At 47.8% G+C, this 12,983-nt stretch overlaps 1 protein-coding gene across 3 annotated transcripts in view; it reads left to right on the top strand.

Moving 5' to 3' along the window:
* Positions 1–12,870, top strand: part of ECPAS (Ecm29 proteasome adaptor and scaffold) — a 65,294-nt gene extending 52,424 nt beyond the window's left edge. For all 3 annotated transcript variants that reach the window (XM_074568942.1, XM_074568943.1, XM_074568944.1), the window contains 13 exons: positions 1,311–1,400; positions 1,911–1,977; positions 2,836–2,927; positions 3,027–3,093; positions 3,329–3,520; positions 7,404–7,612; positions 8,110–8,153; positions 8,706–8,898; positions 9,514–9,658; positions 10,164–10,269; positions 10,429–10,517; positions 11,704–11,775; positions 12,600–12,870. In XM_074568942.1, the coding sequence (XP_074425043.1) occupies positions 1,311–1,400; positions 1,911–1,977; positions 2,836–2,927; positions 3,027–3,093; positions 3,329–3,520; positions 7,404–7,612; positions 8,110–8,153; positions 8,706–8,898; positions 9,514–9,658; positions 10,164–10,269; positions 10,429–10,517; positions 11,704–11,775; positions 12,600–12,739 (1,506 nt within the window). In that variant the 3' untranslated portion in view covers positions 12,740–12,870. The remainder of the gene's footprint in view (positions 1–1,310; positions 1,401–1,910; positions 1,978–2,835; positions 2,928–3,026; positions 3,094–3,328; positions 3,521–7,403; positions 7,613–8,109; positions 8,154–8,705; positions 8,899–9,513; positions 9,659–10,163; positions 10,270–10,428; positions 10,518–11,703; positions 11,776–12,599) is intronic.
* Positions 12,871–12,983: the final 113 nt, after the last annotated feature.

Raw genomic sequence — 12,983 nt, 5'->3', positions numbered from 1 at the left:
CTGGAGGAGGAGTTGCTGATGCCCAGAAACTGTGCTGCAGGGTCTGTCTTGTCAGAGCTGCCTGCCCTCTCTAAAAGCCTGTGCCTTCCCAAAGAAAAGATCCCTCTTTTCTGCTCATGCAGTGTACACAGCCAGGGCATGCAAGCAGGCAGGGGGTGTGGGCGCTGAGCAAGTTTTAGGAGAAACATAGCCACCAGAACTATTCTTATAGCTATTCTATAGTTTCCTGTGCTTATGGAAAAGTAGCAACAGCAAGTCTTCCTGCACATAATAGCATGTGGAGCTGCATTTTGGTATCAGATGGAGCTGTCTCTATAAATAGTGTGTGAAGTGGCTGGGGATGAAAGGCTCCGTGTACAAGTGTACTCACTGCCACCCTGCAGTCTGCAGCAGCTGCTGCTGTCCCTCCTCCAGGCTGTGCCTGTCCACTGCCAGCCCTGCGGGGACAGTTGTGCTGCCCCAATCAATGCTTGTGATTTCCTTGGGGAGTGGAGAGATGGTATGGCTTCCCTGGATAGGATGAAGATGTCCTGGCTAATGAGCAACGTTCTCTCTATTCCTCTGTATTCTGAGGCTGGCTGGGAGGTTACATGGTAGAATGGATTATTCCCTTCGCCGTACCATAGCAGGAGAGGGAAGTGACAGCAGATCTGACTTCTGAAGCTCAGAGAGGGCTACCTTCAGTTGGTGTGTGATGCTGGAACTTGCTAGAGGATGGATCTCCCCTCTGCAGACAGTGTGCTGCACAGAGTGCTGGAAACATGAGGCTTCCTGCTTCGCCCAGTGGCATTTTAGGCGTATGAGATTAGAAATGTTACCAGTAACATCCCTCTTGTACCTTTATGTCATTCATTGCACTTGTTTGTCCTGACCTGTTTAAAAACTGTCTTGACTAGTTTCATTTCATTGTCTACTTTGGATACGTTATTACTTCAGGGTTCAGACAGCTGGGGGAATGTTGGGTTTTATCCTAACATATGCACACGTTTGCATCCCTGTCCCTCCCCAAAAGGAGTTCTTGCTAGCGTGTTACTTTCAGCTTTCTAAACAGTTGGAGTGCAGAACTACATCAGGTCCAGCAAGTGATAACTTGAGCAGGGTCAGCTCAGCATTGAAGTGGGGTGAGAATCTGTATGTGGTGGAAGCCACTTTATGGCGCCTTTTTCCCACCACGCAGCAAACTCATGATTCGGTTGAAGACCAGCTTGCAGAACTGAGGCAGGCCTCAGCTGGAAGTAGAGCAGCTTAAGTCTGCCACTATTACCTTTCTTTTTTCTTTTATTTTTCCCCCATCTCTTGCCCTTCTCTAGAGCTTGCAGTATTTGGATGTCTCTGTCCTGGGTGAGCTGGTTCCTCGGCTGTGTGAACTCATCAAAAGTGGAGTAGGCCTTGGCACAAAGGTATGTCTGATTTTAATAGTTCATTTGGAAATGGAGAAGGGAACGCAGAGCCATGTCAACGTAAATACTGTTCTTTTGACTGTCTCTTTTAAAGTCACAGCTCAGGCTCATTCGTACAGGAGTCGTTTTATATCTGAGCCTCAATCCACCTACATTACTTGTGGCTTTCTAAATGTATGCTGCCCTGTCCTTCCCTGGGCTACACGGCTTTTGTGCTCTGTGACACTTCAGTGCAGAAGGTTGTCCTTGATAGCTGTAAAGCTCACAGGACCCACCTATCCTGAGTGTGGGTTCTGGAGACTTTTTCTCTTCCTAATTCAAGTCTTGTCATTTATTTGTTACAGACTCTTTTTCTCCTTCTACCCGTGTCTCCCAGCTTATCAGGGCAGAGGCTCAGTGAGCCTAGATGATGTTGTATGGGTCCATATGGCACTGCAGCAAGTATTAACAGTAATAACCAGGACCTAATACTGTTTTATCTTACCTTTGTTTTCCCTTGCAATCTTCCAGGGAGGCTGCGCCAGTGTAATTGTGTCGTTAACCACACAGTGTCCTCAGGACTTAACACCTTATTCAGGTAAGGTTTGTTCCCAGTGTCAAGTTTTAAAGATGCTTTTTGTTGCTGTTCTGTAGGTACTATTTCCTCCCTATTGGCCCTTGATTTTATCACAGGAATGATTTTTATGTGTATATTTTCCTCAGACAGCTGTTTGAAGTTGCCGTGTTGGTATGGGACTGGCTAGCTGGGGGTAGGTCCTGGGGATGTTAAACACCTCACGAAGTTGGAAGAGGCAGAGGAAGGAGTTGAGGGAATTTGCTAGTGCCCAGCAGGAACAGACAAAAATATGTCTAGACTTTCTTGGAGCAGACAAACAATGCCTGTGTTAGTGCTGTGCTGTTGATATGCACTTGTTCCTTCAACTTGAGCTATGGGAGGACCATAAACAGTGACTTCGCTTCCTTGGATCTTAGTCTTCTCTTTACAGTTTATTATGATTTGATAGTAGAAAGAATGTCACCTTTCTGTTGCAAAATAGAAATAAAGCTGAAAGCATGATCAGCTGGGGTGCTCATGTACAGAAACATGATGGATGGGGCTTTGAGCAGCCTGGTCTAGTGGGAGGTGTCCCTGCCCATGGCAGGGGGGTTGGAACTAGGTGATCTTTAAGGTGCCTTCCAACCCAAACCATTCTATGATTCTATGATTATCGGTCAAGGTCTGCAGGCTGAGGCTGGCAAAACACTAGCTGCTGCTGACCCTTGCTGTGTTATGCTGTGTTATGGTGTGCACTTGTTTAAACATAAGGACCAGACAGACCTATAACTCTGCAAACAAGTGATGAGGAAACATGCGTAAATACAGACAATCTAATGAAATGCAGGCTATTGTAATTCTTGCCCCAGCAATAAAAACATGATACTTCTCTTCCAACAGGCAAACTTATGAGTGCTTTACTTAGTGGCCTGACTGATCGCAACAGTGTGATACAGAAGTCTTTTGCCTTTGCTATGGGGCATCTAGTCCGGGTGAGTTCAGGCTTGAGATGGTTTTAGGTTTTATTTTGCTTTTTGTTGTGTTTTTTGTTTTGAAGTGTTTGAGTGATTTGAGCCTCTTCCCTGTTACAGACTTCCCGGGACAGTAGCACTGAGAAGCTGTTGCACAAACTCAGCAGTTGGTACATGGAGAAGGAAGGTATGTTGCTTTTGAGTTGTTCAGTTACAGAATACAGTGCAGAAAAAGTTCCTGGTGATAGCAAAAGCTGGTAAAGAAGCATTTCTATATTGTGATGTTTCATTTCACTGGCTTAATAATTCCCATGCATCATTATACAATACTGTGCATTCCTCTGCTTCCCAAGAGGCAGACCAAGCTGTTAAAGGAAAATCCTGCTTCCCAGTCCTAACGTGTGATTGTTTTGCTCTTTCAGAGCCAGTTTACAGAACAGGCTGTGCTTTAACTTTGCATGCTATGGGACGCTACAGTCCAGATGTAGTGAAGAACCATGCCAAACATGTGCTGCCATTGGCTTTTCTTGGCATGCATGAGGTTCCCGATGAAGAGAAAGGAGAAAAAGAGAATTCTACTCTGTGGACTGAAGTTTGGCAGGAAAATGTACCTGGTAAGTTACAGTAAGAATGGTAAAACCTTTCTGGGAAACATGGGACAAGAAATATCATGCTTTCTGGAAATCCATTTTGGAAATACAGAGTTCTCATGGTAAGAGATTTGGGAAGCTTGTTTCCATTTTCTTCCTAACTAAAGATATCTTGTATGAGTTTCAGCAGGTTAGCTTCTCTGTGGCTGTTTAAAATAATTACAGAGGTGTTGATTGCTGAGGATACACAGACACAGTCAGGAGAAGTATTTTAAAGATTGTGAGGCACTGAATGCCACTCCAGTATGGCCCTGATTGTGGTGCAAATAGATGGACATTTTTGGAAATTTTGATGCCAGCCTTTAAGGGCTGATGCACACTCTGAATCATAGAATCATAGAATTGTCAGGGTTGGAAAGGACCTTAAAGATCATCTAGTTCCAACCTCCCTGACATGGGCAGGGACATCTCCCACTAGATCAGGATGCTCAGTGGTATCCAGCCTGGCCTTAAAAACTTCCAGGGATGGGGCTTCCACCACCTCTCTGGGCAACCTGTTCCAGTGTATCACCACCCTCGTGATGAAGAACTTCTTAATGTCCAGTCTGAATCGACCCATCTCTAGTTTTAATCCATTCCCTCTAGTCCTACCATTACCCAGCATCCTAAAAAGTCCCTCATCAGCTTTCTTGTAGGCCCCCTTAAGATACTGGTAGGCCACTATAAGGTCTCCTCAGAGCCTTCTTTTCTCCAGACTGAACAATCCCAACTCTCTCAGTCTGTCCTCATAGGAGAAGTGCTCCAGCCCTCTGATCATCCTCGTGGCCTTTCTCTGGACACGTTCCAGCACGTCCATATCTTTCTTGTAGTAGGGGCTCCATAACTGGACGCAGTACTCCAGGTGGGGTCTCACAAGAGTGGAGTAGAGGGGAAGAATCACCTCCCTCAACCTGCTGGCCACGCTTCTCTTGATGCAGCCCAGGATACGATTGGCTTTCTGGGCTGCAAGTGCACACTGACGGCTCACTCTTGTCCACCAGTACCCCCAAGTCCTTTTCTTCAGGGCTGCTCTCAAGCCTGTCACTGCCCAGCCTGTATCAGTGCTTGGGCTTGCCCCGACCCAGATGGAGGACGTTGCACTTGGTCTTGTTGAACTTCATGAGATTGGCATGGGCCCACCTCTCCAGCCTGTCAAGGTCCCTCTGGATGGCATCCCTTCCCTCCAGCGTGTCAGCCGCCCCACACAGAGCTTGGTGTTGTCGGCAGACTGGTTGAGGGTGCACTCAGTGCCACTGTCCATGTTGCTGACAAAGATGATCGCCTCTTCGTTATTCTTCTGCCTCAGCAGTGCCTCCAGGAGGATCTGCTCCATAATCCTACCAGGCACAGAGGTGAGCCTGACTGGCCTATAGTTCCCTGGTTCATCCTTCTTTCCCTTTTTGAAAATGGGGATTATGTTCCCTCTTTTCCACTCAGTAGGGACCTCACCAGACTGCCATGACTTTTGGAATATAATAGAGAGCGGTTTAGCAGCCTCATCCGCCAGTTCCCTCAGTACCCGTGGGTGTATCCCATTGGGTTCCATGGACTTGTTTACTTTCAGGTTCGTCGGATGGTCACGAACCTGATCTTCACTTACAATGGGTAGTTCTTTCCAACCCCTGCCATTATCTTCTGCGACTCCAGGAGTGTGGCTGGAGCCCTTGCCAGTGAAGACTGAGGAAAAGAAGTTGTCAAGAACCTTGGCCTTCTCCATAGCACTTGTCACCAGCTCCCCTGTTTCTTTTCTGAGGGGGCCCTCACCCTCCCTAGTCTTCTTACCACTAATATACCTATAGAAATTTTTGCTGTTTCCCTTGATCTCCTTGGCTAGATTTAATTCTAACTGAGCTTTAGCTTTTCTCACCAGGTCTCTTGCTGCTCAGACAGCTTCCTTATATGTCCCCCATTCTAGCTGTCCTTTCTTCCACTCCTTATGAAGTTTCTTTTTATGTGACAGTGTGTCCAGGAGCTCCTTGCTCATCCAGGCCGGTCTCCTAGCATTCTTTCCTGCCTTCCTCTTTGTCGGTATACTTTGCTCCTGGACACGGAGAAGGTGATCCTTGAATACTGACCAGCTGTCCTGGGCCCCCCTTCCCTCTAGGGCTTTGTCCCACGGCACTTTGGCCAGCAGATCCCTGAAGCGATCAAAGTCTGCATACCTAAAGTCCAGGATCATAAGCTTGGAATACATCCTCCTAGTTGCCGTGAGGATCTTAAATTCTATCACTTCGTGGTCACTGCAGCCAAGGTTATCCCTGAGCCTCACGTTGTTCACCAGCCCTTCCCTGTTGGTGAGAAGGAGGTCCAGCATAGCACCTTTTCTTGTTGGTTCCTCTACCATTTGAAGGAGGAAGTTGTCATCAATGCATTCCAGGAACATCCTGGATTGATGGTGCCTTGCTGTGTTGTCCCTCCAGCAGATGGAAGGGTGCTTGAAATCCCCCATGAGGACCAGGGCCTGTGAACGCGAAGCCACTTCTGTCTGCCTATGCAGGGCCTCATCTGCTTGGCTCTGCTGGTCAGGTGGCCTGTAGCAGACCCCTACTGTAACATCGCCTTCCCCTATCTTCCCTTTAATCTTAACCCATACGCTCTCAACCATCTCATCGTCCGTCCCCATATAGAGCTCCATCGATTCTAGCTGGTCACTGATGTAGAGGGCAACACCTCCTTCCCTCCTGCCCTGCCTGTCCTTCCTAAAGAGCTTGTATCTGACTATCCCTGCATTCCAGTCATGGGAATCATCCCACGAAGTTTCAGTAATGGCCGCTATGTCGTGGCTTTCCAGCAGCACAGTGGCCCTTAACTCATCCTGTTTGTTGCCCGAGCTGCGTGCATTCGCGTAGAGGCACTTCAGCTGGGCTGGCCGTCTTGTGCGAATCCCCCTTGATTCCCTTGGGGTGTCCCGGTGCATCGTCCCTGGCTTGCCTCAGGGCAACAAGTTAAGAGCCCTTAGTAGGACTCCATCCCTCTGCCCCTGATGTGCTGCCCCACTGTTTGTCACAGGCAAGCATGAAATTATTGCCCCTTCCCCCTTCAAATGTAGTTTAAAGCCCTATCAATGAGCCCTGCCAACTCCTGCCCCAGAATCCTTTTCCCCTCTAGACAAGTGCATCGAATTAGCTGCTCGCAGCTCTGGTGCCTCATATACCAAGCCGCGATTGTAAAATCCAAAGCCCTGTCGACGACACCAGTCCCGGAGCCATGAATTGACCTGTTGACTCCTCCTACATATTCCCTCGTCCATTGCTGATGTCAGAGGGATGAAGGAGACACAACTTGAGCTCCTGATCCCTTTACCAGTTACAGGGGACTTTGGCCTGTCTCTTGGGTTGGAGATCTCCCTGGTGATGCCTGTGGTCTTAAAGCTATAAAAGGGATTTTTTGCCCTGCTTTCTGTCTATAGAGGGAGATCTGGATGCATGGTGCAATGACTTTACTGGCTTCTTCTCTGACCCAATTTCAGATCTGGTCCTCCAGTCACCAGATTACTTTTCTGGAGTTTGTGAAAGGAGCTGCAAAAAGGTTTTCCAGTGACCCGTTCTTGGGGAAAAAAAAAAAAGTTATATCCTTAGAAACAGGCTAACCCAATGTCTAGTGTCTGCCATGTGGAAGGACTGAAATGAGCTCTTTGTCTAGATATGTGGTAAAGTTTTCCTTTGGAAGACCTAGAAAATAAAACCCATCTTCAGTCAGCCTGGAGGAAGTCTTTACCCCTTTGCCTGAAGTAGGCCTTGCTGATATGTTTCATGGCCAAAAAAAGATAAATCTATAACTGCTTTGGTTTTTTTGCTTTTTTAAAAATAAGATCATATTTTTGTTTGTTTTTTGGCAAAATTACTGATTTTCTCTGTTTGACATGCAGGTACTCAGGGCGGCATCAGACTGTATATGCAGGAGTTGATAACCATTACGCAGAAGGCTCTGCAGTCCCAGTCCTGGAAGATGAAAGCCCAGGGAGCTGCTGCTATGGCATCAATTGCCAAACAGACAAGCTCCCTTGTACCGCCGCATCTGGGAATAGTGCTCTCTGCACTTCTGCAAGGTCTGCCAGGGAGAACCTGGACTGGGAAGGTAAAAAAGGCACTGACATCTCATGGATTGCTGTGAGCACCAGCATGTGGCCCTCAAGCCAAGAAATGCAATGTTCTGTGCTGCAGAGCAGCATGTGTAGGAAGTCTGGCTTAGGGATTCTGCCTTTTGCCCTGCATTTAGCTGATAAAAAAATGACAGGGAAGATAAGTAGGTGGAATTCAGGTTGCTTTAGGAGTTGGGTTCCCACTTAGACAACTTCCACTGCACCATATTCTAGCCTTGAGGGGTACTAGCTTGTGCTCAGAGGCGCTGTGAGGCCCCTTTCCACTGCCAGTTCAGTGCAGACGGAAAGCCAAGTCATCTGCAGCCTCTACAGCAGGAGTGGCAGGAGGCAGACATCACTTCTCTGGGCTGGTGTCACACGCATATTTCCCCACTACCTGTCACAGCAGAGTACAAAGGTTTCCCCTGTGCGGCCGGACTGTGCCATTCGGCTGTGTAGCGTTTCTCAGTGGTATCTGTTTTACTCATTGCAGGAGGAGCTGTTAAAGGCCATTGCCAGTGTCGTCTCTGCATGCAAGTAAGTGTCTTGAAAGAGGTGTTACTCTCAGGAACTGATATCTCAAAAAGGAGGTTGTTGCACAGTGTTGCATGCCTGTCTGGTGCTAAGGAGAGACCAGAAAGTTGTGAACACCTTCCTGATCTCCCATCAGCATGTGAGGAATCTCTCTCCGCTCTGCTTGTCACTGGTGAGAGCTGTGAGGGGCAAGCGAGCGACCTGCAGAGGTAAATGGTTAATTTAGGGCAAGGAAGAGGATGTTGGGAGGCCAGAATTGCTAAGAAGAAAGAAGAGACTAAGGGGAAGGATGGACATCAGAGAGGGGAAAAGAGAGGAAGAGGCAGAAGAGTGAGGGGGGAAAGTGCATAGGAAGCATATGAGGAAAGACAGGAAAGAAGCAGGGAGAACAGACAGGGTAAGAGCAAAGAAGAGCACCAGAGTCTACCTTTAGTTACAATTGTTGATAGGCAACCCTGTACCTGGACAGAGGAATTAATTCCTACCTGTGGGAAAAGTGATATTTGGAAAGGGATTAATGTGGGTCTGACAGTTTTTGTGTGACTTGTGTTTCAGTGCAGAGCTGCTGAAGTCAGTGCCTGGCCAGCCCACCATCAGTGATATTGTCCAGGCTGTCCTGAAAGAATGTCGGAAGGAGAATCTAAAGTATAAGATGGTGGCACTGCGCTGTGCGGCTGGTGTGCTGCAGGCAACAAAGGAAGACCGGTTCCAGGAGCTGGCAGATATCATCTTTCCCATGATAAAGAAGGTGACAGTTCAACTTCTGAGTTTTCCCTCTTTCAAAGCAAAACACCCAAGTGGTGACAGTCCATCTGATGCTGTTAAGTACACACCAGGCTTCTGCCCAGAAGGCTGCTGATGTGAGGATACCCCACACTCAGCAGGTCCTTGGTGGGGCTGAATACCAGACCGTTGCTGAGCCCTGGGGGGGTTGTACCTGTGCTGCCCAAATTCTAAATTAGCCCAACTGATGTCCTCCCTGTGGTGTCCAACACTGCCCCAATACAGCATTGAAAGTTAATTCCTGGCTGTGCTACAGGCAGCAAGGGACTCCTAGGAAGCTGTGTAGAGTGCTTCTGTTTAGTATCTGCAGTGCTCCGCAGCTCTGCGAGTGGGACTCGTATAGCACAGGGAGATGTTTGGATGCGAGGCCACGGAGCCCGCTGTGTGCTTCTGCAGGCTGCCGATAGCGCCAGAGCTACTGGTGGCCAAGGGGGCCTGTGCTCCATCTGTATGGAGGCACTGACTGGGTACAAGGACTGGTGTGCACAGGCTGCCAGGGAAGACTGAATTGCGCTGAAGTGTGTGGCGAGCCTGCCCTCATCCTGCTGTCCATCATACCTTCCCCCCATGGCCTCCGCAGAACTCTCTTGAGAGCATGGGCACGGATTTACCAAAGCACGACGAAGAGGACGAGGACATGAGGGAGAAAGAGGTGCAGATGGAGTCCCTGATCTGCGCCTTCGAGACCCTGGGCAAAGCCTGGCCGAGGAGCCCGGAGACACAGCGTAAGTCAGCTAATGGTGTTCAGAGTGAACTTTCTCAGCTCAAACTGTTTCCACTTAAAATGAAAAGGGGGAGGAGGGACAGACCTGGAGATCATGTGTGGAGTGGGGAGGCTCCTGTGGAGATGCAGGATCTCACTGTCTGCAGCTTGCAATATCTTCAGTGAGAAAGCTGCCCCAGCAGCTTTACCAGAGGGTAGCCCATCCTTGGCGAAATTCCTTTACTGTTGTCTTAAATTCACTTCACCAAACTGTTGTGAGTTTGTGGAGATATGTAGGATGCCTGAGGCGGCTTTCCTAGTCAGTAGCAGCCTAGTTCTGCTGCTCACGTTTATGTTTGCATCAAAGCTGGTACAAGGTGGAGGAACTGGGTATATCAGGATGTTGACTTGGTCATATGCAGCGACTAGCTTGATGTCACTTGGAGAGGAGCACAAGAAACAGAGCAGGAAGTGTTTCCTTCAGCCTTTCCCTGTGGTAACACAGTGACATCCTTATTTTTCTATAGGTTGCTATTCCCAAGAGTTTTGCAAGTTAATGTGTGACCGTCTGAAGCTCAGCACATGGAAAGTGCAGCTTGGAGTGCTGCAAGCCATGAATGCCTACTTTCAAGGGTAATTCTCCTTTTTGCAATCCACTTCAATGGTGTTTCTTTCCTTTGTTGCTTCAAAGTGTTCAATGAAATTGAGGATGACACTGGAATCTCAGAGGAAGACGAGCAGACTCCTGTCCCAGTGATGCAGGGTGTCTGATGATGATTTTGCGTTTCACAGGCTAATGCTGTTTGATGAGGAGCACTCAGACCCTGTGGCTTTGACAGAAATACTGTTGGAAACCTCTTCATCTATCACGCATTCTTTAGGTAAATGGACTTTGCCTGATTTGTGGTTGATGATGAATTGCATGTTAATGCATTCCTCCTCTGGGGGTTGGCTGGTGGATAAAGTGCAGAAGAAGCCTAAGCTGTCAGAGATAACATTTTGCCCTTCTTTGCACTGTGCTGTGATAATTCTGATTTTGCAGTAACTTGAAGATGGTACTGTGCTGGGTGCCGTGCACAGAGAAGTAAATTTCTCTGGTGCAAGAGAGCTTTGAAAGGGGAGGGAGAGGCAGACAGCAGACTCCTGTGCATGCAGTCTCTCAGGAGCGCAAATTGCAAATGTAGTAATTTTCTCCATGCAGAAGGTGGACCCCACATAATCAAGCTATTACGGAATTAATGAAACACAAGTTTTTCTCCTCCACAGTTCAGACTTCTTGGATACGTATGGATTGGAGAGACCCCAGATTTTCTCAGACAGCCAATGCATGATGCTCCAAGGCTTTGAGGCAGTTTGTGCTCTGCTTGAGCAGAGTACCCATGGGGCTGTTAGTGCTACCTAAGTAATGTTGACAGACGTGGGGCTGCTTATTACCTTGGTAGTGTTCCCACTTGTCCTGTGACCGTAACAGTGCCCCAAGTCCCCTCACACCTCCATGTGACTCTTGTTTCTGGTATGCCTAAAGGCAGCACCTACTTCAGAGCTAGCTATGAATCCAGAGTTGCCTTTGGGGAAAGTTTCTTCTAACTATCAGTCCTCCTGGAATGAGACTTCAATAAGATTTTGGCTCAGGAGACCACATAACTTTTTGTGACAAGCTTGTGCTTGATGGCATAGGGTTTATGTGCCCTCACTTAATGCCAGTTGCTAGAATTTGGGTGGCTTATAGCCTTTACAACTCACCAAAAGAACAGCCTGTTATGCACAGACATGATCACATTGCAGCTATGCCAGCGTTGTTCTCTTTCAACATGTGTGAGGAGCAGTAACACTGTGGTGACAGCAGAGGCGATGCACAAGGCTTGGTTGCCTTCTCTACCTCTAGTTGGTCACTTTCTGCTGTTCAAACGTGTCTAACTGAGGAGCACTGCAGACTGACAGCACAAATGAGCTCAGTGAGCACCACAAAACTGGTCCGGAGACCACTGTGGTGACTGCTGTTTGTACAGTTACTGTGTCTTTGGTTCTCAGTGTGGTTGTTTTTTGTTTGTTTTTTAAATCTCTTAGAAAACAAAAGCTACACGTCCATAAGAACAGAAGCTTTGTCTGTGATAGAACTGCTGCTCACCAAACTGCAAGGTGAGACTTTTTGCTTGCCACCTGGGAGAGCCACTGTTTGGTCAGGAAGGCACCTGTCTGTGTGTCCTGGAACCCTGGAGAGATGGTGTCACCTCCTGCTTGCGGCACTGTGTGATTTCGGGGTGGTGGGGACTCGGAGTTCTGTGCTTGGTGACTTGGGAAACTTGGAGAGGGCTTGAAGTAACTTTGGGTAAAGTCAGGGTCTAAAGTACTGTTGGATACTCCTTGGGTGAGGAAAATGCCCAGCAAGGAGGGTCCCAGGGAGAGCACACGGGACTGAGCGTGTGGTCACATCCTGTGTTATGTGCAAGCTCCATAGAGAGGTGAGCTCCTGTTTGTGCAGAAGAGTAGCTTTCACCCTTTCAGTGCCAAGCTTATCGTTAATTTAGGACTTAAGCCTTGCAGAATGTACTTCAGAGAAGGAGCCTACTTAGCTCTTGAGGTCATACCTGCCTGCAGTTCTTCTGTAGCATGTTTTCTTTGAATTTCTGTTGCGCACTTTGTGTTTCCTTTATTCTAGCAAAAATCTTACATTACGTGGAGGCAGCTGTGAAGTGGGAAACATTGGTGTTTTCCAGGCCCTTGTTTTGACATGTTTCAGGCTCAGGCCATCAAGCCTGTCCCAAAGGGCCATGGCTCCCTGTGCAGGAGGCGGCGGAGGCACCCGAGTATCCTCTGCAGTAGCCTTCCCCTGGAAGAGCAGTAGGGACTGCGAGTGAAGTGCTGAAGCGGCCGCTCTTTCCGCCTGTCTGGGGATGGAAATGGCCTGTTGCTTTTTTTGGCATTCCGGTATTGATGCCTGGTGTCTGTCTGTCTTTACACAGAATCTCAACAGTGGGAAAGCCTGACACCAGAGAGCAGAGAGAACCTCATTCGTTCGTTGGCTACGATGGCGACAGACAGCAGACCTGAGCTACAAGAGAAGGCATTTATATTGAAGAAAACACTTGAAAATCTTGACTAAGTTGTAAAACACAAAGTGCCATGTAAAACAAAAACAAATAAGTGCAGTGATCTGAAAACCTAGTGGGAAAATTAAGATGACTCTGTAGCATGCATCATTCCTGGCCAAAATAAAAAATGCCTTAAATTCTTTTCCCCGTTAATGTTATTTTTACTCTTTAAAGCTGATGGTTAGTTGTTTTATCAGTAAATACCTCTAACAATCTGCCCTAGAATGTTAATAAGCACGCAACATAAAAAATGTT

Source organism: Larus michahellis, chromosome Z (assembly GCF_964199755.1).
Source record: "Larus michahellis chromosome Z, bLarMic1.1, whole genome shotgun sequence".
NCBI classification, from domain to species: domain Eukaryota; kingdom Metazoa; phylum Chordata; class Aves; order Charadriiformes; family Laridae; genus Larus; species Larus michahellis.
The sequence above is the reverse complement of the archived record's forward strand: the minus strand, read 5'-3'. Positions and strand labels throughout refer to the sequence as shown.